Source organism: Scyliorhinus canicula, chromosome 27 (genome assembly GCF_902713615.1).
Source record: "Scyliorhinus canicula chromosome 27, sScyCan1.1, whole genome shotgun sequence".
In the NCBI taxonomy this organism is placed as follows: Eukaryota; Metazoa; Chordata; class Chondrichthyes; order Carcharhiniformes; family Scyliorhinidae; genus Scyliorhinus; species Scyliorhinus canicula.
The window spans coordinates 5148020-5172387 of record NC_052172.1 but is presented as its reverse complement, the minus strand read 5'-3'; the positions used below and the strand labels follow the sequence as shown (position 1 = coordinate 5172387).

The 24368-nt window shown below is 53.2% G+C and overlaps 1 protein-coding gene across 3 annotated transcripts in view; it reads left to right on the top strand.

Annotated features, from left to right (window-relative positions):
- Positions 1 to 24368, top strand: part of LOC119957815 (synaptosomal-associated protein 25-like) — a 347410-nt gene that overhangs the window by 235955 nt on the left and 87087 nt on the right. For all 3 annotated transcript variants that reach the window (XM_038785944.1, XM_038785945.1, XM_038785943.1), the window contains exon 2: positions 10537 to 10681. In XM_038785944.1, the coding sequence (XP_038641872.1) occupies positions 10610 to 10681 (72 nt within the window). In that variant the 5' untranslated portion in view covers positions 10537 to 10609. The remainder of the gene's footprint in view (positions 1 to 10536; positions 10682 to 24368) is intronic.

Sequence of the window (24368 nt, the reverse complement as noted above, 5' to 3'; positions counted from 1 at the left end):
ATTTCGCCAGCTGCTGTCGGAGGCCACACATCTTAGAGCAATAAAGCCTCAGTTGTATTCAACTCAAATCTCTGTGCAATTGATCGTGCATCACCCAGCCACGACACCAAAATCCCCTGGAAGAATAAATAAAAACTTGATTCCAGTTACTGCTGCATGTTAAAGTTGTTGAACCAGACATAGCGCAGTACAAAGGAATTGGGATGGCTTTGTGCATGTTCAGTCTCTGCATCCTCCCCCCCCCCCCCCACCCCCCAAACGTTGGGCAGGAATATCTACCCCCGTGGGGATTTCCTTCAGAGTCACCTAACCCCCCCCCCCCCCCCCCCCCCCCCCAGTTTCTAATTCCCCACCCCCTGCCTGGCACTCTGGCTGGGGAGAAGGCTGATTGTAAATAGGTCCAGCTGTCAAAATTGGGCAGGCTCCACGAGTCCGGGCTCCCCAGATACCCCGTCCACACTCTGCAGTCCCACCTCCCCCCTCACCCCTCCCACCACCCTGCCAGCATCAGGAGACGGGTGCCGTACAAAGATGCTTTTCCCTTCACTTGCAGTGATATCCCTCAGCCTCCGGCGTGGGGGCCTCTGGCGTGGGGGCCTCCGGCGTGGGGAGCTCCGGCGTGGGGAGCTCCGGCGTGGGGAGCTCCGGCGTGGGGAGCTCCGGCTTGGGGAGCTCCGGCGTGGGGGCCTCCGGCGTGGGGAGCTCCGGCTTGGGGGCCTCCGGCGTGGGGGCCTCCGGCGTGGGGAGCTCCGGCGTGGGGAGCTCCGGCTTGGGGGCCTCCGGCGTGGGGGCCTCCGGCGTGGGGAGCTCCGGCGTGGGGAGCTCCGGCGTGGGGAGCTCTGGCTTGGGGAGCTCCGGCTTGGGGGCCTCCGGCTTGGGGGCCTCCGGCGTGGGGAGCTCCGGCGTGGGGGCCTCCGGCGTGGGGAGCTCCGGCGTGGGGAGCTCCGGCGTGGGGAGCTCCGGCGTGGGGGCCTCCGGCGTGGGGGTTTGAAAGAAGATCACTTCTTGTTGCTGTCTCTGTTGAAATGACAGCGGGAAACAAAATTCCATCTTCACCACCTTTCCTCTGCCCATCCCATTGATAGATGGTCTTATCTCCTAATGGGGGGGGGGAGGGCGGTGCGGGGAATAGCCGTTTGCATGATTAATGACTCCATTACGTGCCTTCCTGTCCTATAGCTGTGAGCATCTGTGCCTTGATCTAGGGATTAATTTATCCCTCACTCACTGCTCGATGCCGTCACAAAGCTTTCCATCTTTAACCCTTTGATTCCTCCTGAACATCCACCCAGCTTCCGCAAGGCTGAGGTTTTTCAATCGCAAAAACAGCCAACAGCTGGACGGCAGGGTGGTTAGCACTGCTGCCTAATGTCGCCAGGGACCCGGGTTCGATTCCCCGCTGGGTCACTGTCTGTACGGAGTCTGCACGCTCTCCCCGTGTCTACGTGGGTTTCCTCCGGGTGCTCCGGTTTCCTCCCACAGTCCAAAGATGTGCAGGTTAGGTGGATTGGCCGTGCTAAATTGCCCCTTAGTGTCCAAAAATGCGTAGGTTAAGTGGGGTTATGGGGTTAGGGTGGGGGAGTGTGCCTGGGTGGGGAGCTCTATCAGAGGGCTGGTACAGACGCGATGGGCTGAATGGCCTCCTTCTGTGTTGTAGGTATTCTATGATTCTACCTCCCCGAGGAAAACCATTCATTGAGTTGTCATAGAATCAGAGAATCCCTACAGTGCAGGTGGAGGCCATTCAGCCCATCGAGTCTACATTGACCCTCTGAAAGAGAACCCTGCCCCACTCCCCCACCTATCCCCATAGCACTACCTGACCTGCACATCTTTGTAATAGGAGAGTGAAGGAGACGCGAGGAAAGATGTGCATTTCGATAGCGCCTTTAAGAGCCTCGCAATGCTCAGAAACGCTTTGCAGGAAGTTAACTGCTTTCAAAGTGTAATCACTGTTGTAATGTAGGGAACGTGGCAGCCATTTTCCACACAGCAAGATCCCACAAGCAGCTAGGGGTTGGAGGGGTGGGGGGGGTGAGGAGGGTTGGGTGGGTGGGTGGGCAGGAGTGGGGGTGGGTGGGGGGAGGAGGGGAGGGGGGGAGGTTGGGTTGGGGGGTGGGGTTGGAGGGGTGGGGTTGGGAGGTGGGGAGGGAGGGTGGAGGGGAAGGGGGTGGGGGGAGGGGGGTTGGGAGAGTGGGGGGGAGGGGGGTTGGGAGGGGGGAGTGGGGAGGGTAGTGGGGTGGGGGGGAGGGGGGGGAGTGGGGGGGAGGGGGTTGGGGGTGGGGGGGAGGGGGTTGGGGGTGGGGGGGGAGGGGGTGGGGGTGGGGGGGGGAGGGGTTGGGGGTGGGGGGGGAGGGGGTGGGGGTGGGGGGGGAGGGGGTGGGGGGGGAGGGGGTTGGGGGTGGGGGGGGAGGGGGTTGGGGGTGGGGGGGGAGGGGGTGGGGGGGGAGGGGGTTGGGGGTGGGGGGGTGAGGTTGGGGGTGGGGGGGAGGGTTGGTGGGGGGGTTGGGGGTGGGGGGGTTGGTGGGGGTGGGGGTGGGGGGGTGAGGTTGGGGGAGGGGAGGGGTGGGGTTGGGGTGGGTGGGGGGGTGGGGGGAGGGGTGGGGTTGGGTGGGGTTGGTGGTGGGGGGAGGGGTGGGGTGGGGGGTTGGGGGTGGGTGGGGGGGAGGGGGCAGGGAGAGGGGTGGGGTTGGGGGAGGGTGGGGGTGGGGGAGGGGCTGTGGGTGGGGGGGAGGGGTGGGGTTGGGGGAGGGGGTGTGGGTGGGAGGGGGTGTGGGTGGGGGGAGGGGTGTGGGTGGGGGGGTGGGTGGGGGGGAGGGGGTGTGGGTGGGGGGGGGAGGGGTGGGGTTGGGGGGGGGTGGAGTCCCAACCAGAGTTGGCAACCTGAGGTGAAGTACAATCTCGCTCCTTCGGCCTGTCAAACTGTGTCCCCCCCCGAGCCAGTGAGTGCGTTTAGGTATAAAATTGTGGAGGATGGTGAATTCCACCCTCAATCCTCATAAACCACTGGAAATGTGCAGCGTGTCTGCCTGGGGATGCTGGGCTATCATTACAGGCAAGCCCTTCATTCGAAGGCGTTATCTATCTGGCTTGAATGGACCTGTTGTGCGTTTACAGCACTTACTGTTTGAAAGATCTATCTGAAGGGTTAGTGGAAAGGGCTTTAGAAAATGACGAGTCATCCAGATAGCTGCTCTATATCCTGTATCCCTGCCTTCTCACAGAGCTTTCAGGTGAGGGTCGTGGGTCCCTGGAACCCTTTGCTGGAGGAGGTGGTGGAAGCAGGGACGATAGTGACATTTAAGGGGCGCCTTGACAAATACATGAATAGGATGGGAATAGAGGGATACGGACCCCGGAAGTGTAGAAGGTTTTAGGTTAGACGGGACAGCATGGTCGGCGCAGGCTCGGAGGGCCGAAGGGCCTGTTCCTGTGCTGTACTTTCCTTTGTTCTTTGTCAGAACAAACACGAAGAAAGATCGAACGCAATTTAAGGCCCGCTTTGAGGCCTGGGTTTTTAATGCTGTTGAAAACAAGAGAGATGGCGAGAAATGAGAAGGAGCGGGAGCAGGTTACAATCTGAGTTTAGACATTTGCTTTGTCATTGATGCCACTCCAAACTATCGTCATTAACCTCTGCCCTGCCAGTGGACCCATGGTCTCTTACTTAACGCTATAATTTGGGGGCGTTCGACCGACAATTGAGCCATTTCTGGAAGGCCACACGTAACCTGGAATCGGAGGTGTGTTGACCCATAATCCCGTTCCTTCCATCAACATTGAACCACATTCCTTATCTGGATTGGGACAAACAAACAATATGACTACTCTCAAGGATGTTGGGCAGGATTTCCCCCCCCCCCCCCCCCACCCCCCCACCCACCCTCCCCCCCCACCCTCCCCCCCCCACCCTCCGCCAGCTCACCATTGGCTGCTGGCAGGATGTTCCGCTCCCGCCGAAGTTGACCGTGTTTTGCGTGGCTCACCCGCCCCGCGGGTGGGAGGGGGGTGGGCCCATCACTTCAGCGGGAATGGAAGATCCCCGCTGGTGGGAAGGACCGTGGAGGGCGTGACGGTGGCGTGGTGGTAATGTCACTGGACTGGTAATCCAGAGACCCCCAGGTTAACGCTCAGGGGTACACGGGTTCAAATCCCCGCTTGTGGAATTTAAATTCAATTGATAAATCTGGAATTCAAGGCAAGTCTCGGTAATGGTGGCCAGGAAACTATCGTCGATTGTCGTAAAAGCCCATCTGCCACGGTAGCATTGTGGATAGCACAATTGCTTCACAGCTCCAGGGTCCCAGGTTCGATTCCGGCTTGGGTCACTGTCTGTGCGGAGTCTGCACATCCTCCCCGTCTGTGCGTGGGTTTCCTCCGGGTGCTCCGGTTTCCTCCCACAGTCCAAAGATGTGCAGGTTAGGTGGATTGGCCATGATAAATTGCCCTTAGTGTCCAAAATTGCCCTGAGTGTTGGGTGGGGTTACTGGGTTATGGGGATAGGGTGGAGGTGTTAACCTTGGGTAGGGTGCTCTTTCCAGGAGCCGGTCCAGACTCGATGGGCCGAATGGCCTCCTTCTGCACTGTAAATTCTATGGTCTATGGTTCACTAATGGTTCCCGTACCAGCCTCCCCGGACAGAGCGCCGGAATGTGGCGACTAGGGGCTTTTCACAGTAACTTCATTTGAAGCCTACTCGTGACAATAAGCGATTTTCATTTTTCATAATGTCCCCTTCAGGGAAGGAAATCTGCCGGCCTTATCTGGTCTGGCCTACACGTGACTCCAGACCCACAGCCAATGGGGTTCACTCTTAACTGCCCCACTGAATTGGCCGAGCCAGGGACTGGGTTCAAGTGCAATTAGGGATGCTGACTCTTAGCGATTCCCATCAAAGAATCTTTAAAAAATGAGCGTCGCTGTTCAATGAGGGAACTCCATCTCTATTGGGTGTGGCATTTCTTAGTTACAGATTAAGCCACCTAATGGAACAAAGAATTGGATTTATATAATAGCCTTTCACGTTCTGCACATATCCCAAAGTGCTTCGCAATCAGCAGTTACTTTAGAAGCACATTCACTGCTGTATAGTTAACTGGTGACAGGCAAAGAACTTTCAATGTCCAAAACACTTTGCAGACAATGCAGACCATAAAACCAGAACACATAGGAGCAGAATTAGGCCACTCGGCCCATCGAGTCTGCTCCGCCATTCAATCATGGCTGGTATGTTTCTCATCCCCATTCTCCTGCCTTCTCCCCATAACCCCTGATCCCCTTATTAATCATTATTGATGTCTCTCCACTGCTGTGGAGAACACGGCAGACAATTTGCGCACAGCAAGATCCCACAAGCAGCAATGTGATAATGACCCATTTCTGGGGTAGCGAATTCCACAGATTCACCATCCTTCGGGAGAAGTAGTTTCTCTTCAATCGGTTTTAAATCTGCTCCCCCTTATCCTAAATCTATGACCCTCATTCTAGATTGCCCCACAAAAGGAAGCATCTGCTCGACGGGTGGGATTCTCCGACCCCCTGCCGGGTTGGGGAATCGTCTGGGGGGGGGGGGGGGGGGGTGTGAATCCCGCCCCCCTTTGGCTGAATTCTCTGGCGCCGGGGTTTTGACGGGAGCTGGGAATCGCGCCGGTCGGTGGCCACTGGCAGCGCCCCCCCCCCCGGTGATTCTCCGGCACGCTATGGGCCGAGTGGCCGCCCGTTTACGGCCAGTCCCGCCGGCGTATGTTACGCCAGGTACTTACCAGCGGGACCTGGCTCTGAGGGCGGCCTCCGGAGTCCTCGGGGGGGGGGGGGGGATGATCTGGCCCCCGGGGGGGGGGGTGCCCCCATGGTGGCCTGGCCCGCGATCGGGGCCCACCGATCTGCGGGCGGGCCTGTGCCGTGGGGGTAGTCTATTCCTCTGCCCCGGCCGGTGTAACAGTCGGCCGGCGCGGAGATGAACCCCCGCTGCGCATGCGCTGGGATGACGCCAGCACACGCTGGCGCTCCCGCGCACGCGCCAACTCGCGCCGGCCGGCGGAGGCCCTTCGGCACCGGTTGGCCCCTTACCCGCCCGAAGAATCCCACTCTATGTCTATTAAAGTAAATAAAACCGCCAGTGTCCCAGATGATGTTTCCCCCTTTGAGGTGGTGAGTTAACCCGAGACTCGCCACGCCTCTGGCGAGGGGCAAGGTTGAGAAGGTGGGGGCCTTCATGGTTAACCTCAGCCGGCACGGGGAATTGAACCCGCGCTGCTGGCCTCGCTCTGCATCACGAACCAGCCGTCCAGCCCACTGAGCTAAACCAGCCCTCATTCTATATGCTGAATGATCACCTCTCATTCCTCTAAATGCAAGAGTATCGGCCTAAACTCCTCAACCTCTCTTCGTATGACAAACCCCTCATGGAAGAACCATAGAAAAGTTACAGCACAGAGGGAGGCCATTCGGCCCATCTTGTCCAAGCCAGCCCCAGGACACCCTTTCTAATCCCACTTTCCTGCACCCTTGCCATAGCCCTGTAGCTTACAGCACTTAAGATGCCGACTCAGGTACTTTTTCCAAAGAGTTTAGGGTCTCTGCCTCCACCACCAACCGGGGCAGCGAACTCCAGACACCCACTGCCCCCCTGGGTACCCGCCTACATTTGTGTTTTTGTTTTTTGAAAAATATTTTTAGTCTCCATTGTCACATTTTCTTCAGAACTTACCCCCCCCACCAACAAACAATAAACGGTAACGGATACAATGTCAATCGCCCTACCGACAACAATGATCCCATCCTCCCACCACCCCAAACAACGGCCCACCTGACAATATAAGCTTCAAATAAAACAAACCCTCCCAAGACGGGAAAAGAAAGGAAAAACGAAAAAGGAATCGCCCCTGGTCACCGTTGACACATATAGTCCACGCCCCCCACCCCCCCCAAAACACCCCCCCCCCCCCCCCCAATATTCAATGCCATCCAATCCCCGAAAGAGTACCGTGAATGGCGCCCAATGGAATTGTAGACACTGCCCCTCCCAGACTCCTCCCCTCCACTTCCTCTTGTAAACTCCTCCCCCCAACCTTGGCTCCTTCCCCCAACTTTGCACCCCGGCTGGACTCACCGGAACCTGTTCTACCAGGCTCAGATGGCCGCAGCCCCTCCTCCCACCTCACTCCCGTCCACTGGCCGGCTTAAACTGGCCAGCATGGAGGCCGCCGCCCGGGTCTCCTTCCCCCTTGCCCGGCCCCTGGAAAACCAAGAAATCCCCTTCAGCACACAACCCCAGCATACACACCTAAGCCCCAAAGAACCATCAATGCAAATGAAAGTCCCAACTCTTCCCTTGTCCAAATATATACAGCATCGACTCATTTAGTACACAAACCAACACGCAGTGAAAAAATAAAGTTACTGAGGCTACATCGGTACACGGTCAATCCTTCATTCTGCCACAGTCCTTCTGCCTTCTCAAACTCCTCCGCTGCTTCCGTCGTCCCAAAATAAAGGTCCTTGGAATTGTTGGTCACCCTCAACTTAGCTGGATATGCTATGCCGCACTGCACCTTGCTGATGTACAGCGCCTTCTTCAACCAGCTGAAGGCAGCCCGCCTCCTCGCCAGCTACCCTAAAGTCCTGGTATATGCGTATACCAACTCCAGCACACTGCATCTCCCGCTTCTGCTTTGCCCAGCACAGGACTTTCTCCTTCACGCTATACCTCAGGAAACACAGAGTTACTGCTCTTGGTGGCTCACTCGCCTTTGGTATAGGCCTCCACGACCGATGAGCCCGATCCAGTTCGTATGGAGAGGGATCGTCCCGTTCCCCCAATAACTTTGCCAACATCGTGGCAAAATACTCCGTCTCCTCAGGCCTTCCACCCCTTTGGACAGACCTACAATCCTCAGATTCTGTTGCCTGGATCTGTTTTCCAGGTCTTCCGTTTTGGCTCGCAGACCCTTGTTGGTCTCTATCACTCTCCGCAACTCCTTCCCCGTGGGGGCGAGTTGATCACTGTGCTGCGATAATGCCTTTTCCACTTCCTTCAGGGTCTCACCTTGATCCCGCACCTCCGCCACTGCGCTTGATACCACCGCTCTCACTGGGGCAATCGCCTCCTCCACCAGCACAAGGGGCTAGTTTAGCTCACAGGGATAAATCGCTGGCTTTTAAAGCAGACCAAGCAGGCCAGCAGCACGGTTCGATTCCCGTACCAGCCTCCCCGGACAGGCGCCAGAATGTGGCGACTAGGGGCTTTTCACAGTAACTTCATTGAAGCCTACTCGTGACAATAAGTGATTTTCATTTTCATTTTTCACTTTCAATACCGCCCCCCTCTCCTTCATCGCTTCCATTTGTTCTGTGAACTGCTTTTCAAGTTCCACAGCCATCACCTTGGCCATTCCTTCTGCTGAGAGCGATGCGGCCTCCCCTGGTGCTCGAGCCTCCGCTTTCCTTACAGTTCCTGTGCTGACTTTTCCACTCCCCGGCGGACTTCCGTTAACCCCCTTTTTCACGGCCGTTTTTCTCCCAAACTTGGACATTTCCCTCCCTGTGCCTTCTTACAGCCTTTTCAGCCTCCGTTGCCCCCGGGACCTGGCGTTAAAATTCCCATTCCCGAGCCGGAGCCCTCCAATGTACGGCTGCCTCCCGCCCGCCGTCACCGGAATTCCGGGTACCCTCCTACGTTTGAGCCATTTCTGGCACATAATCTGGAATCCCTCAACCAGATCAGGTGTGTGTTGACCCATAATCCTGTTCCTTCCATTGAGAAAACTTATCATTAACATTGAACCACATTCTTTATCTGGATTGTGGTAAAAAAAACAAAATGACTACACTCGAGAAAGTCAAGGGTGTCCAGACGTACGTTGAACAGGATTCCAAAGACCTCCCTCCCCACCACGTAGAAATGTTTTTCCTCATGTCCCCTCTGCACCTTCTGCCACTTATCTTCAATCTATGGCCCCTGGTTCTAGAATTCTCCACCACGGGAAACAATTTTATCCTGTCCGCTCTCTCGTCCCCTCAACATTTTGTGCTCCTCAATTAAATCACCCCTCAGCCTTCCTTGTCCCAAGGAAAATAACCCCAACCTTTCCAATCTCTCCTCGCAGACACACTTATCCAGGCCCTGGCAACATCCTTGTAAACCTCCTCTGCTCTCTCTCCTGAGCAATAACGTCCTTCCTGTAATGTGGGGACCAGGACTGCCTAGAATACTGTTGTGGATGAACCCCTGTACTGATCCCCTCAGGGCAAATTTCACCCTCTCCAATTTAATGAACCCCGCCATATCATTGATCCAGGCCTCCACGCTTGGGGGCCTCACATCCTTCCACTGAAGCAAGATCCTCCGCCGGGAAAATGGGACGCAAAGGCCAGGACCCCGGCCTCTATCGCCTCCTGCACTCCCGGCTCCACTGCAACGCCCAAAAATTGCGAGTCCCCAGCCTGGCTTGACCCTGCCCTCTTAGTATATTCCCATTTATTGTCTACTCCCTGTAACTGTTTGACCTCCCTAAACGCTGACCTCACACTTCTCTGTGTTAAATTCCATCTGCCACTTTATCGCCCACTCCGCCAACCCATCCACATCATTTTGGAGATTGTGGGCAGGATTTACAAAGCCACCTGACAGCGGGAGATTCCGGTTTCCCGTTGTCAACGGGATTCCCTGTTGAATGCACCCCTCGTCACCGGGAAACCTGAGGCGGGGGTGCACTGGGCGGGTGGCACCGGAATATTCCGCCAACGTGAAGAGACGGTAAATTCCGCCCGATAGCTATCCTCTACACTGTCCGCCACTCGGCCTATCTTTGTGTCGTCTGCAAATCCCCCAATCGTGCCCCTCCCACGTTCACGTCCAAATCGTTAATAACACGGACAGTGAAGGTCCCAACACCGAGCCCTGTGGAACACCACTTGACACGACTTTCCAATTGCACGGGCAGCCATCGACCATTACCCTTTGTTTCCCGTTACTAAGCCAACTTTTTATCCAGTTTGCCACATTGCCCAGTATCCCAGGGGCCTTCACTGTTTTGCAATCAATCGAGTGAACCGCCTCTGAACCGCCTCTAACGCAGCTACATCCCTCCTCAAAGAAGAAACAAAGGGATTTGGACAAGCAACAGGAAGGAAAGGTAATCAGAGGGTAATCTGGGAATGGGCAGGAGAATGAAACTGGATGAGTTGCTTTTGCAGAGAACCAGCATGGACAGAATGGGCTGAATGGCCTCCTTCTGTGCTGTAATTATCCTGTGTTTCTGCTCCCGTGAGAACTCGCCAACCTTTCTTTTTGAGTCTTTTACATTTCCCTCAGAGGGCAGGCGAAGCAGCAGTTTGACACCATATTCTCATAGTTCCCATGACAGTACGGTGCTCCCTCAGTACTGCCCTGGAGAGTCAGCCTCCAGAGGGGGACTTGAACCCATGACCTTCTGGCTCAGAGGCGAGAGTGACATCGACCGAATGGCTGCCGCCATCTCACCAGTGCTGTAGATACGATAACTGTCCTGACGCATTTTCCTTCCTGGTTTTCAGATCCTCGGAAGAGTCTGCACCTTGGGCAGTGCTTCGAGCAGACGCGCCGTCACGATAAACCAGAGAGGGCGGCATGGACGGCAACGTGGATATGAGGTCGGAGCTGGAGGAGATGCAGCGCTGTGCTGACCAGATCACGGATGAGGTGAGTGGCAAATCCAAGAGGGCGTTTCTTCCCAATTTCATTCTACCAATGCGGTGGGAGGATTGGAATTGCTGAATGAAGTGGTCAGTTTAGTCGATAATGGAATTGTTGACCAATCAAAGTGATAGATCTCCATCAATTAATCTATGACGGACCCAGACGTGAGGCGGGAAAAAACCCAGTGGTGACCAGGTTTGGGGAGAAAATAGTCCCCGAACACTCATCAGATGCAATATACGTAGGGTAGCATGGTGGTTAGCATAAATGCTTCACAGCTCCAGGGTCCCAGGTTCGATTCCCGGCTGGGTCACTGTCTGTGCGGAGTCTGCACGTCCTCCCCGTGTGTGCGTGGGTTTCCTCCGGGTGCTCCGGTTTCCTCCCACAGTCCAAAGATGTGTGGGATAGGTGGATTGGCCAGGCTAAAATTGCCCATAGTGTCCGAAAAAATAAGGTTAATGGGGGTTGTTGGGTTACTGGTATAGGGTGGATACGTGGGCTTGAGTAGGGTGATCATTGCTCGGCACAACATCGAGGGCCGAAGGGCCTGTTCTGTGCTGTACTGTTCTAAATACCAAGTTAGCCATATAACTAGAGAGCTAATTATCTGAAAAAGATCTGTCCCAATGTGCACTTGATCGAACCTAGACTGACTACTTCAGATGTCATCCTTGCGATTCTGCTCCTTAGATTGGCCACTCGCTTCCGGAGGTGGGAATTTTAACTTGCCGAGTGGGAAGTTTGTGGGATTGTGGGGAACACCCATTTTACACCGCATCAATTTTATTCTTTGCTAACTTCAGTGGGGAGGAAGGTTTGGCTGGAAGTACGACCAACATTGCACAAACAGCCATCGATTTCCCAATCGGCCGGAGAAGTTAAAATTTGCTCCCAGTACTCCCAGAGATTACTTTTGAAGTTCGCCCCCCTTCAAGCTCCAGGCCCTGTCCCCCCGTGGATCTACTGTTCAAAGTGAAACAGATTGTTACGGCCAACATGTTAGTCCCTTTAAATCCAGAATAGTGCAGTGCAGAGGATGCCCTTCGGCCCATCAAGTCTGCACATGGAAAACTCCTGACCTGCCTCATTAATCCCATTTGCCAGCACTTGGCCCATAGCCTTGAATGTTACAACGTGCCAAGTGCCCGTCCGGGTACTTTTTAAAAGGATGTGAGGCAACCCGCCTCTCCCACCCTCCCAGGCAGAGCGTTCCAGACCGTCACCACCCTCTGGGTAAAAAAGCTTTTACTCAAACCCCCCCTAAACCCCCTGCCCCTCACCTTGAACTTGTGTCCCCGGCGTAACTGACCCTTCAACTAAGGGGAACAGCTGCTCCCTATCCACCCTGCCCATGACCCTCATAATCATGTTCACCTCGATCAGGTCGCCCTTCACTCTTCCCCGCTCCAAATTTCTCCTTCCAAAGTGTATCACCTCACATTTTTTAGGATAAAATTCTATCAGCCGCTTCTCTGCCCATTTGACCATCCCGTCTGTACCTTCCTGTTTGCAAACTTACTGATCCTACCTACAACACCCCCCCCCCCCCCCCCCCCCCCCCAAACACACACACACACACAGTCATATAAATGATGAATAATAGGGGAACCAGCACAGATCCCTGTGGTACGTCACTGGACACTGGCTTCCAGTCACTAAAGCAGCCGTCTGTCATCACCCTCTGTCTCCTTTAGCTCAGCCAACTTTGAATCCACCTTATCAAGATCCCCTGTATCCCAATGGGCATTTTCCTTCTTTAGAAGGGGAAAATAAAATGGGGAAATAAGAATATTCTCTCCATTCCCTCCCCACAACTGTTTTTTTTAGAGCGAGAGAGTGTGTGAGAGAGAGTAAGAGAGAGGGAGAGGGAGGGAGGGAGGGAGTGTGGGGGAGAGAGGGAGGGAGTGTGGGGGAGAGTGAAAGGGTGTGGGGGAGGTGGATGGAGAGAGAGAGAGGGGGGGGAGGGAGTGTGGGGGGGGGGGAGGAGAGGGAGTGTGGGGGGGAGAGGGAGTGTGGGGGGGAGAGGGAGTGTGGGGGGGAGAGGGAGTGTGGGGGAGAGAGGGAGGGAGTGTGGGGGAGAGAGGGAGGGAGTGTGGGGGAGAGAGAGAGGGAGTGTGGGGGAGAGTGAGAGGGTGTGGGGGAGGTGGATGGAGAGAGAGAGGGGGGGAGGGAGGTGTGGGGGGGAGAGGAGGGAGGGAGTGTGGGGGAGAGAGGGGGGAGTGTGGGGGAGAGAGGGAGGGAGTGTGGGGGAGAGAGGGAGGGAGTGTGGGGGAGAGAGGGAGGGAGTGTGGGGGAGAGAGGGGAGGAGTGTGGGGGAGAGAGGGAGGGAGTGTGGGGGAGAGAGGGAGGGAGTGTGGGGGAGAGAGGGAGGGAGTGTGGGGGAGAGAGGGAGGGAGTGTGGGGAGAGTGAGAGGGTGTGGGGGAGGGGGATGGAGAGAGAGAGGGGGGGAGGGAGAATGAGTGAGTGAGAGGGAAAGGGAGTGTGAGAGAGAGATGTAGTGTGAGGGGGAGAGGAGAGGCGGAGAGAGTGTGAGAGAGAGGAGGAGAGGAGTGGGAGAGAGAGGGGGAGAGAGTGTGAGAGAGAGGGGAGAGGAGTGAGAGAGGGTGGGAGTGTTAGGGGAAGGGGAGGGAGAGAGAGAGGGAGTGTGGGGGAGGGGGATGTAGAGAGAGAGGGGGATGTAGAGAGGGGGGGAGGGAGAATGAGTGAGTGAGAGGGAAAGGGAGTGTGAGAGAGAGATGTAGTGTGAGGGGGAGAGGAGAGGGGGAGAGAGTGTGAGAGAGAGGGGGAGAGGAGTGAGAGAGGGTGGGAGTGTTAGGGGAAGGGGGAGGGAGAGAGAGGGGGAGTGTGGGGGAGGGGGATGGAGAGAGAGAGAGGGGGAGGGAGAATGAGTGAGGGGAAGGGAGTGTGAGAGACAGAGAGGCCTAGTCCTCTAAACCCCGCTTCCTCATCTCTCTCTCTCTCTCTCTGTAACGGTGCAGTGAAAGGAACTAACCTGCAGCTCCGACTGTGCTTTTTGCTTTAGGTTTGAGAAGACAAACAGGAAAATAAATGAGGAGGTGGGGAGGGGAAGAGGATTAGAGAGGGAACCGTGTCTGACAGCAATTCAGTCAATGAAAGCCGCCTAGTGAGAGAGAGAAACCCAATTAACATCCAAACATTGAGATAGCTGGAGGTTTGCAGTTCGCGATTTTATCCTTTGCGGGAATTTGCAGGAAAGAACCCCTCCCATCTCCAAACACCCCCCCTCCCCGCCCCCCAAACGCACACTAAAGGGGAGCTGGCTGGCTTCAGGTGGAAGGAAGCACATGATTGTCAAATAAAAGTGTTAATTTATACCCACAAAAGTTCAGGCATTGGAGGAATAAATCATGGGGTCGGCAGACACATCAGAGACAGAATCCTATCATCAGAGAATGGTTATGACACATCGATGCGCGATCAATAACAACTGAAACGAAGGAGTGGTCCGAATTGAAGGCTTTAATCAACAAGATGTTTCCCCGGCAGCTCGAGTACAGAAAGAAGGCCGGCTGCTGGGAAACACGGGTTCTTATACCCCGCCTCACTGGGCGGAGCTACCTTATGTTCCGACCAATGAAATGCAAACACTTGGGCCGATGAGCAGCGAGACTTCTCCACCAATGATAGCGCACACTCCCAGGTACCATAGTACCTCTAGTCATACAACCACACACAGGAAGAGGCCATTTGGCCCATTGTTGGCTGTACTGCCCCCCCCCCCACGAAGGAGCAATTTGCCTCGTGTCCCTCCCCCGAGTTCTCCCCGGACCCCCCCGTGACATTCCCCCTTTTCTGATAATCTAAATCCCTCCTGAACATCTCGATTGAATCCGGCTCCCCCACACTCTCATTCAGCAGATTCCCGATCCAGAACTGAGAGAGAGGTGTTCCCTCACGTCGCTGTTCCTCCTTTTCCCAATTACCTCAAACCCATGCCCTCTGGTTCTCGATCGTTCCACCAACGGGAACGGTTTCTCCTGATCTACTCTGTCCGGATCCCTCATCTCTATCAAATCTCCTCTCGACCTTTTCTTCATTGAGGAGAACAGCCTCGATGACGTCTCTGTATCATTTCAATAACTTCAGAAACCTTTTTGTACAGCGGCAGCAAAAGCTGTACACAGTAATTATCGCACCCATCATTTATAAAGTGGCAGGTTAATCGTACTATTTTGGCTGTTGAAACATTCTTCCTGTGTCATACATGGTTGAAACGATACAGGAGGTCACATTACCTTCCTCGGGAAGGATACACTGGCGTCGGAGGTGATATAGGGCTGGTGATTGGTGACAATGGGGCCTCAGCGATGGACTTGGTAGTCAGTGGCTGTCGAGGATGCCCTCAGCTTCGCCCCGGGAGGGATAAGCCGAGGAGCTCTTGCGGAGAGGCTTTTACTCTGGTGAGAGTCTAGCTCAGTGTCTGAATCACTGCCATTAATGTTACTCTGGTGGGAGAGTAGCGCAGTGTCTGAATCACTGCCATTAATGTTACTCTGGTGGGAGAGTAGCCCAGTGTCTGAATCACTGCCATTAATGTTACTCTGGTGAGAGAGTAGCTCAGTGTCTGAATCACTGCCATTAATGTTACTCTGGTGAGAGAGTAGCTCAGTGTCTGAATCACTGCCATTAATGTTACTCTGGTGAGAGAGTAGCTCAGTGTCTGAATCACAGCCATTAATGTTACTCTGCTGGGAGAGTAGCTCAGTGTCTGAATCACTGCCATTAATGTTACTCTGGTGGGAGAGTAGCTCAGTGTCTGAATCACTGCCATTAATGTTACTCTGGTGAGAGAGTAGCCCAGTGTCTGAATCACTGCCATTAATGTTACTCTGATAGGATAGTAGCCCAGTGTCTGAATCACTGCCATTAATGTTACTCTGGTGGGAGAGTAGCTCAGTGTCTGAATCACTGCCATTAATGTTACTCTGATAGGATAGTAGCCCAGTGTCTGAATCACTGCCATTAATGTTACTCTGCTGGGAGAGTAGCTCAGTGTCTGAATCACTGCCATTAATGTTACTCTGGTGAGAGTCTAGCTCAGTGTCTAAATCACTGCCATTAATGTTACTCTGGTGGGAGAGTAGCTCAGTGTCTGAATCACTGCCATTAATGTTACTCTGCTGAGAGAGTAGCCCAGTGTCTGAATCACTGCCATTAATGTTACTCTGGTGAGAGAGTAGCTCAGTGTCTGAATCACTGCCATTAATGTTACTCTGGCAGAAAACACAGAAGATAGGGGGTGCGTTTCTTTCCGTCACCCATTGTATTTTAAATAATAACAACTCGCTGTGTTCAAAACAAATTCCTTTCTTGCGGCCTGGTGTTTGTTCCAATGATTTGAATTCTGTGACCGTTGCTTCCGGATCCTTCTGAGTGTCATGCGGTGATTACAGGTCTTTGGGGTACAAGTTCCTTCCATGGATTCACCCCACTCTGTCTGTGGTTTCTCTCAAGTTAATATTCCACCTTGCCGCATCTGTCCAATGCTGTACCATCATCATCGCTCTTTGACCTTTCCCACAGCAGTTTATTTAGCGATCGTCTTCCTAAATACTTCTCCCCAGCCACATCTCACCCTTGAGAAAACCTTCCTCAGCATTTGTCTCTGATCATAAATTTGGTAACCTCCACCAATCATTTTCCCAGGCCCAAGGCACATTTTAAGGCTCCCATTGTCAAGGTCGAGGGGAAGGGGGTGGCCCTTAATGACAGGCACCTAGGTCCCCAACATTGAGTTGGGAGCCCCCCCACCTTGTTGCCAACACTCCTCCCTCAATCTGCCCCCCCCCCTCCCCCATTTCAAGATTACTCATCTGTTTCTGGGTCCAAGATGATGTCACACCTTGAATGGGTGTAGTACTGGCAGAAGCCACCGCCTCTCCTGTGATGCAGTCGAACAATGATGAGCTGCCGGCCTCTGATTGGCTGGCACCTCTCGGCATGCTCAACTGGGGTCCTTGATGCCGCGGAAGGACATCTGCTTCCCAGTTAAGTGCCTGATTGGCATTGAGTTTGACCGCCTTCCCAAACGGTAGCAGGAAAGAGTCCCCATTGGCTCCATTATATACCGCTCCAGTGTCCAATACCGTCATTGAAGAACATAGAGAATTACAGCACAGGAACAGGCCCTTCGGCCCTCCACGCCTGCACCAACCATGCTGCGCGTCTAACCTAAAACCTTCTACACTTCCGGGGTCTGTATCCCTCTATTCCCATCCTATTCATGTATTTGCCAAGATGCCCCTGAAACGTCACTATCGTCCCTGCTTCCACCACCTCCTCCGGCAGCGAGTTCCAGGCACCCACTACCCTCTGTGTAAAAACCCTCCCTTGTGCATCTCCTCTAAACTTTGCCCATCGCACCTTAAACTTATGCCCCCTAGTAATTGACTCTTCCACCCTGGGAAAAAGCTTCTGACTATCCACTCTGTCCATGCCCCTCATAATTTTGAAGATTTCTGTCAGGTCGCCCCTCAACCTCCATCGTTCCAGTGAGAACAAACCGAGTTTATCCAACCGCTCCTCATAGCTAATGCCCTCCATACCAGGCAGCATCCTGGTAAACCTTTTCTGCACCCAGTCCAAAGCCTCCACATCCTTCTGGTAGTGTGGCGACCAGAATTGAATACTACATTCCAAGTGTGGCCTAATTAAGATGCTATACAGGTACAACATGACTTGCCAATTCTTATACTCAATGCCCCGGCCAATGAAGACAAGCATGCCGTCTGCCTTCTTGACTACCTTCTCCACCTGCATTGCCACTTTCAGAGACCTGTGGACCTGTACACCCAGATCCCTCTGCCTGTCAATACTCTTAATGGTTCTGCTATTTACTGCCGATGATGGCAAGTATGCCTTCTTGACTACCTTGGAATAAGGATTCAGATTACAGAGATCGCCCAACACTTTTAAGCACAGTACACCGTGCCCAATGTTCATTCCGCGATCCAACAGGCCCAATAACAAACTGGTCCGAGTCCTCATTCCTGAGCATCAGGGCAGCACGGTAGCATAGTGGTTAGCACAGTTGCTTCACAGCTCCAGAGTCCCAGGTTCGATTCCCGGCTGGGTCACTGTCTGTGCGGAGTCTGCATGTTCTCCCCGTGTGTGTGTGGGTTTCCTCCGGGTGCTCCGGTTTCCTCCCACAGTCCAAAGATGTGCAGGTTAGGTGGATTGGCCATGATAAATTGCCCTTAGTGACCAAGAAGGTTGGGTTCGGTTACTGGGTTAGGTGGATAGAGTGTGGGCTTGCGTGGAGTACTCTTTCCAAGGGCCGGTGCAGACCCGATGGGCCGAATGGCCTCCTTCTGCACTGTAAATTCTATGATGTGATAGTGCAACAATTGACCTTTCCAAATATTGATTGGAACCTCTATCGGTTGAACAGTTTGGATGGGGCAGTTTTTGTACAGTGTGTGCAGGAGGTTTTCCTGACACAATATGGGGATAGGCCGACAAGAGGTGGGGCCACATTGGATTTGGTACTGGGTAATGAACCGGGCCAAGTGTTAGATTTGTTTGTGGGAGAGCACTTTGGAGATAGTGACCACAATTTGGTGTCTTTCACTATTGCAATGGAGAGGGATAGGGCCATACGGCAGAGCAAGGTTTATAATTGGGGGAGGGGTACTTATGATGTGATTTGGCAAGAATTAGGGAGCATATGATGGGCACAGAAACTGTCAGGGAAAGGCACAAATGAAAAGTGGAGCTTGTTCAAGGAACAAATATTCCGTGTCCTCGATAGGTATGTCCCTGTCAGGCAGGGAGGAAGTGGCTGTGTGAGGGAACCATGGTTCACAAAAGAGGTTGAATGTCTTGTCGAGAGGAAAAAGGAAGAGTATGTAAGGATGAGAAGACAGGGTTCTGTTGGGTCACTTGAGGGTTACAAGGTCACAAGGAATAAGCAAAAAAAAGGGCTTAGGAGAGCTAGGAGGGGGCATGAGAAGTCCTTGGCAGGTCAGATCAAGGAAAACCCCAAGGCTTTTTACTCTTGTGTGAAAAATAAAAGAATGACCAGGGTGAGGTTAGGGCCAGTCAAGGACAGTAGTGGGAACGTGTGCATGGAGTCAGAAGAAATAGGAGAGGCGTTGAATGAATACTTTTCTTCAGTGTTCACCAAGGAGAGGGGCCATGTTTTTGAGGATGAGAGTGTGATACAGGCGGGTAGGCTTGAGGAGGTAGATGTTCTGAGGAAGGATGTATTATCAATTTTGAAAAACCTGAGGGTCGACAAGTCTCCTGGGCCAGGTGGGATAAATCCAAGGATTCTTTGGGAGGCAAGGGATGAGGTTGCAGAGCCTTTGGCTTTGATCTTTGGGTCCTCACAGTCCATGGGGATAGTGCCAGAGGACTGGAGAGTGGCAAATGTTGTTCCTCTGTTCAAGAAAGGGAATAGGGATGACCCTGGTAATTATAGGCCAGTTAGTCTTACTTCGGTGGTCGGTAAGTTAATGGAAAAGGTCCTGAAGGATAGGATTTGTGAACATTTGGAAAGATGCAGCTTAATCCGGGATAGTCAACACGGATTCGTGAAGGGTAAGTCTTGCCTCACAGATTTGATTGAATTCTTTGAGGAGGTAACTAAGTGTGTAGATGAAGGTAGAGCAGTTGCTGTCGTATACATGGATTTTAGTAAGGCATTTGATGAGGTTCCCCATGGTCGGCTCATGAAGAAAGTAAGGAGGTGTGGGATAGAGGGAAATTTGGCCAATTGGATAAGTAACTGGCTCTCACATAGAAGACAGAGGGTGGTGGTGGATGGAAAATTTTCAGACTGGAGACCAGTTACCAGCGGTGTACCACAGAGATCAGTGCTGGGCCCTCTGCTATTTGTGATTTTTATCAATGACTTGGAGGAGGGGGCTGAAGGCTGGGTCAGTAAATTTGCTGATGACACCAAGGTTGGTGGAGTAGTGGATGAGGTGGAGGGCTGTTGTAGGCTGCAAAGAGACATTGATAGGATGCAGAGCTGGGCCGAAAAATGGCAGATGGAGTTTAACCCTGATAAGTGCGAGGTGATTCATTTTGGTAGAAAAAATTTGAATGTGGATTACAGGGTCAACGGCAGGGTTCTGAGGAATGTGGAGGAACAGAGAGATCTTGGGGTTCATGTCCACAGATCTCTGAAGGTTGCCACTCAAGTGGATAGAGCCGTGAAGAAGGCTTATAGTGTGTTAGCATTTATTAACAGGGGGCTTAGGTTTAAGAGCCGCGGGGTTATGCTGCAACTGTACATGACCCCGGTGAGACCACATTTGGAGTATTGTGTGCAGTTCTGGTCACCTCACTATAGGAAGGATGTGGAAGCATTGGAAAGGGTGAAAAGGAGATTTACCAGGATGTTGCCTGGTATGGAGGATAGGTCTTATGAGGAAAGGTTGAAGGAGCTAGAGCTTTTCTCTTTGGAGCGGAGGAGAATGAGAGGCGACTTAATAGGGATTTATAAGATGATGAGGGGGATAGATAGAGTGGACGTTCAGAGAATATTTCCTCGGGTGGATGTAGCTGTTACAAGGGGGCATAACTATAAGGTTCGGGTGGGAGATATAGGAGGGATGTCCGAGGTAGGTCCTTTACTCAGAGAGCAGTTAGGGTGTGGAATGGACTGCCTGCTGTGATAGTGGAGTTGGACACTTTAGGAACTTTCAAGCGGTTATTGGATAGGCACACGGAGCACACCAGAATGACAGGGAGTGGGATAGCTTGATCTTGGTTTCGGACAAAGCTCGGCACAACATCGAGGGCCGAAGGGCCTGTTCTGTGCTGTACTGTTCTATGTTGTATATTCTAAATGGTATTTTGTGTAGCACCTTTAATCCAGCAAAACCTCCGAAGATGCTTCACAAGCGTGCGATTGTCAGTCACAATTTGACGCGGGGCTCCGTGAGCAGGTGACAAAAAGGTAGCTTTTACGGAGTGTCATAAAGGGGGTGTCAGAGGTTGAGAGGCTGCGAGATTTATTAAGGAGGGACTTTCAGAGCTTAGGCCCCACCACCCCCCGGTAGGAATGCACTGGTGCAGTCCAGATCTGGAGGTAGCGGAATTATGGACAAGGGTTTCAGCAGCACAGGGGGGGGGGGGGGGCACAAAGATAGGCAATGGGGCTGGGAATAGCCATCCTTGGAAAGTGTGATAATCATTGCAACTCAATTCTAAGAGGCCTTTTCTCGAGACACAATAAAATCTTTATTGTCATGAGTCGGCTTACATTAGCACTGCAATCAAGTGACTGTGAAAAGCCCCTAGTTGCCACAATCCGGCGCCTGTTCGGGTACACAGAGGGAGAATTCAGAATGTCCAAATTACCTAACAGCACGTCTTCTGGGACTTGAAGGAGGAAACCGGAGCACCCGGAGGAAACCCACGCAGACACGGGGAGAACGTGTAGATTCCACACAGACAGTGACCCGAGCCGGGAATCGAACCTGGGACCCTGGCGCCGTGAAGCAACAGTGCTAACCACCATGCTACCGTGCTGCCCTGCTTTACAAAAATAAAAACCTTTCCTTTTTGTCTTCCAAAGGACGGTCCTTGCCAGTACCAGACTTTTTAAAACAAAGGATGTTCCTCACAAGTTTCAGTGACGTTGGAGAGGCTGAGATCTCTCCATCTTCCTCCCCTCTGGCACAGAAACCCTGGAAAATAATGTCGAGGCCAGATTGGCAGGAATTTCTCCGGGTCTCCGGAGGGCCGTTGGTTGAGTAATGGGAGAGCGGGAATGGATGCGGAGAGATCAGGAGAGGTTTGACCTTGAGGACGGAGGGGGACGTTGAAGATGCGCCTGCAGTGTGTGATGGGGAAGCGGGTAATTAGAGCTGGCAGCTCGTGGCTGCGTGTTGGTGGGACCAGAGCCTGCAGAGAGGGAAAACAAACACCCACTTGCCTGATGATTAGCATGTGGCGGTTTGTTCAATGAGGCGCCAGTGGGGAAGGAGGACAATTAAATCGAAGAGCAGACAAAGGCAATACCCTGGCTGATTTAACGCTTGTGTTTAGTTTGAGGCCAGCGAATTGCAGCTTTTGTGTTTGCAAAGCAAGAGAAAATATCGCCTGAATCACACCGCTTGTTAGAGCCGCCCAGTGGGCCCATCAGGCCTGTGCTTGCTGATCTGAACTGGCCTTTGCTCCAACAAAACCCCCCGGGTTTAACATTCTCCGCCGAGAAGCAGAGCACCACCCCACCCCCAGATTTGGGGGTTACCCCAGAGGTGCCCTGGGGAATCCCTCTCCGACGTTCCCAGGTGGGGTTTTTACGTGGCAGTTGTCCAGAGGGGGTAACGTCCCCTGGACAACTGTGCTGGGAACGTTCCGACTGAGCGATTTAAATCACTAACAGTGGATGGTTCTGCCAACTTCACACTAATAGTCACTCTGAAAGAATTAGCATAAAGATTACTTCTAACTTCAGGGTAACTATTTTAGTTTAGTAACACCCAGACGGAGCCCCGCGCAGCACTCCAGCATTCCACCCCCACTCCTGACCCCACGGGGGACTTTTCTCCCAATTCCCACTCCCTACTAAGCACAACACCCCCCCCCCCCCCGTTCCCACTATATTCCTATATACCCCCTGATGTGTTAGGCAGGCTGGGTCGATGTGGACTGTACCTGATGCAGTTTAGCGAGAGACAGACCTCCAACACTTGATAAGATGCAACACGATTTTATTCAACATCTTAACTACTATACATGTTCAACTGTGAGTTAGCACTATACTGACTTGACTAGGGGCCTTGTACTAGCCTGACCAGACTTACTAGCTACCGCATGGTGTTTGCACTGACTAGCTCACGGACTCTGACTGTCTCAGTGGCTGGGTCCAGAGAGAGCGGGAAACCTGGTCCCCTCTGGCTTTATAGTGGTCGTGTCCTGTCTGGTGATTGGCTGCTGTGTTCTGTGTGTTTACTGGTCATCCTGTGTGTCAATCACTGCCTGCCTGCACTCCATTATGTACATGGATGTATATTATGACACCCCCGACCTGCACCCCAACACCATCTCCACCCCTGACCAGATACATAGAACATACAGTGCAGAAGGAGGCCATTTGGCCCATCGACTCTGCACTGACCCACTTAAGCCCTCACTTCCACCCTATCCCCGTAACCCAATACCCTTCCTAACCTTTTAGGACGCTAAGGGGCAATCTATCATGGCCAATCCACCTAACCTGCACACCTTTGGACTGTGGGAGGAAACCGGAGCACCCGGAGGAAACCCACGCAGACACGGGGAGGATGTGCAGACTCTGCACAGACAGTGACCCAGCCGGGAATCGAACCTGGGACCCTGGAGCTGTGAAGCAACAGTGCTAACCACTGTGTGCTACCGTGCTGCCGTATGGCTGATCAATTATCTGTTCCTCTCCATGGTTGTTGCCTGACTTGCCGACACCTCCTTGACCGGCTCAGTGTCTATTTCTGTGTGATATGTTCCTGTTAAACCTGGTGGGCATTTCCCTGTGATGAGGGTGCTGTACGAAAGCAACCTGTCGTTGTATAAGCGACCATGGATGGGACATCAGCACGGAGGCTTCCCTCATCCCAGCCTCTGCAAAGATGTCAGGACGTCGGAGGACTAGATCCTCCGCAGTGGAACGTCCCTGAAAGAACAACGCTTTGCATCTATTGCCGTTCCTTCACTGTCGCTGGGCCCAAATCCCGGAACTCCCCCGCCCCACCCCCCCCATCAACCTAAAATAGGAGATATTAGGGGGAGCGAGGATAGACTTGGTGAAAGAGCTGCAGGGTTTCAGAAGAATCATAAAGGGGGAGACAGAGGTGGAGAGACGAGAGGAGTTTGACGCGAGATTCTGGAGCCCAAGGTGCTGATAATAATGGAGGAGAAATGGAATTTTTCTCCAGGGAACTGCCTGTGCTGGCTGTGCTGTAATGTAATCTAACACATGTAATGGGTTAGACAGCATCGGATATTAAAACAGATTAACAGCCGCGCTGACAGTAACTACATTAATTTCCCCTTGGTCGTGCTCACACTATCTTAGGTGTTTATTCTGTTAACCCTTGATGGGCCTCAGGGCTGGGAAGAGTTGCAATCCAAAGTGGATGGTATTAACCCATTCACCTCTCCGCTGTGCGCACCGCACAGTCAGTCATGGGTGGGGGGGGGGGGGGGGCGGGGGGGTGGACGTGGGCGATGGAGGAGAGGGAGAGGGTGGGATGGGAGAAAAATGAACGGCAGCCAGATTGAAAGTGTCGCCGCTTTCCCCCTCACGGCCTGGCAGTGGCTTCACGGGAGTATCCGTGTTGTGCTCTTGTGGAACATGGGTGGTGGGACTCTGAGATTCTCACCGTCTGAACTAATCATCGACCTCTTCCACTGAACCGCGCGCACAAATGAGACGGGGGGGGGGGCCAGCGATCCTGTGAAGGCAACACGGTGGACGGACAAGCGAGTGCAAAGTACACAGCAGCCCGTCATGCCGGGCGTGACATGTTTACATAGGCACTTTCCATGGTAAATGTGGAGACCTGAATTCATCATGAAAGATGTCGCCGTGGAAGTGTGAGAAACCATGTCACAAGCAGGTTGGTTTGACAGACAGGAATGTAAGCAACTGGACATTTTAAATCACTTATTCATGATGTTGTTTATTTTCCTTCAAACCTCTCACACCGTTGCACACAATATCTCAATAAGGAG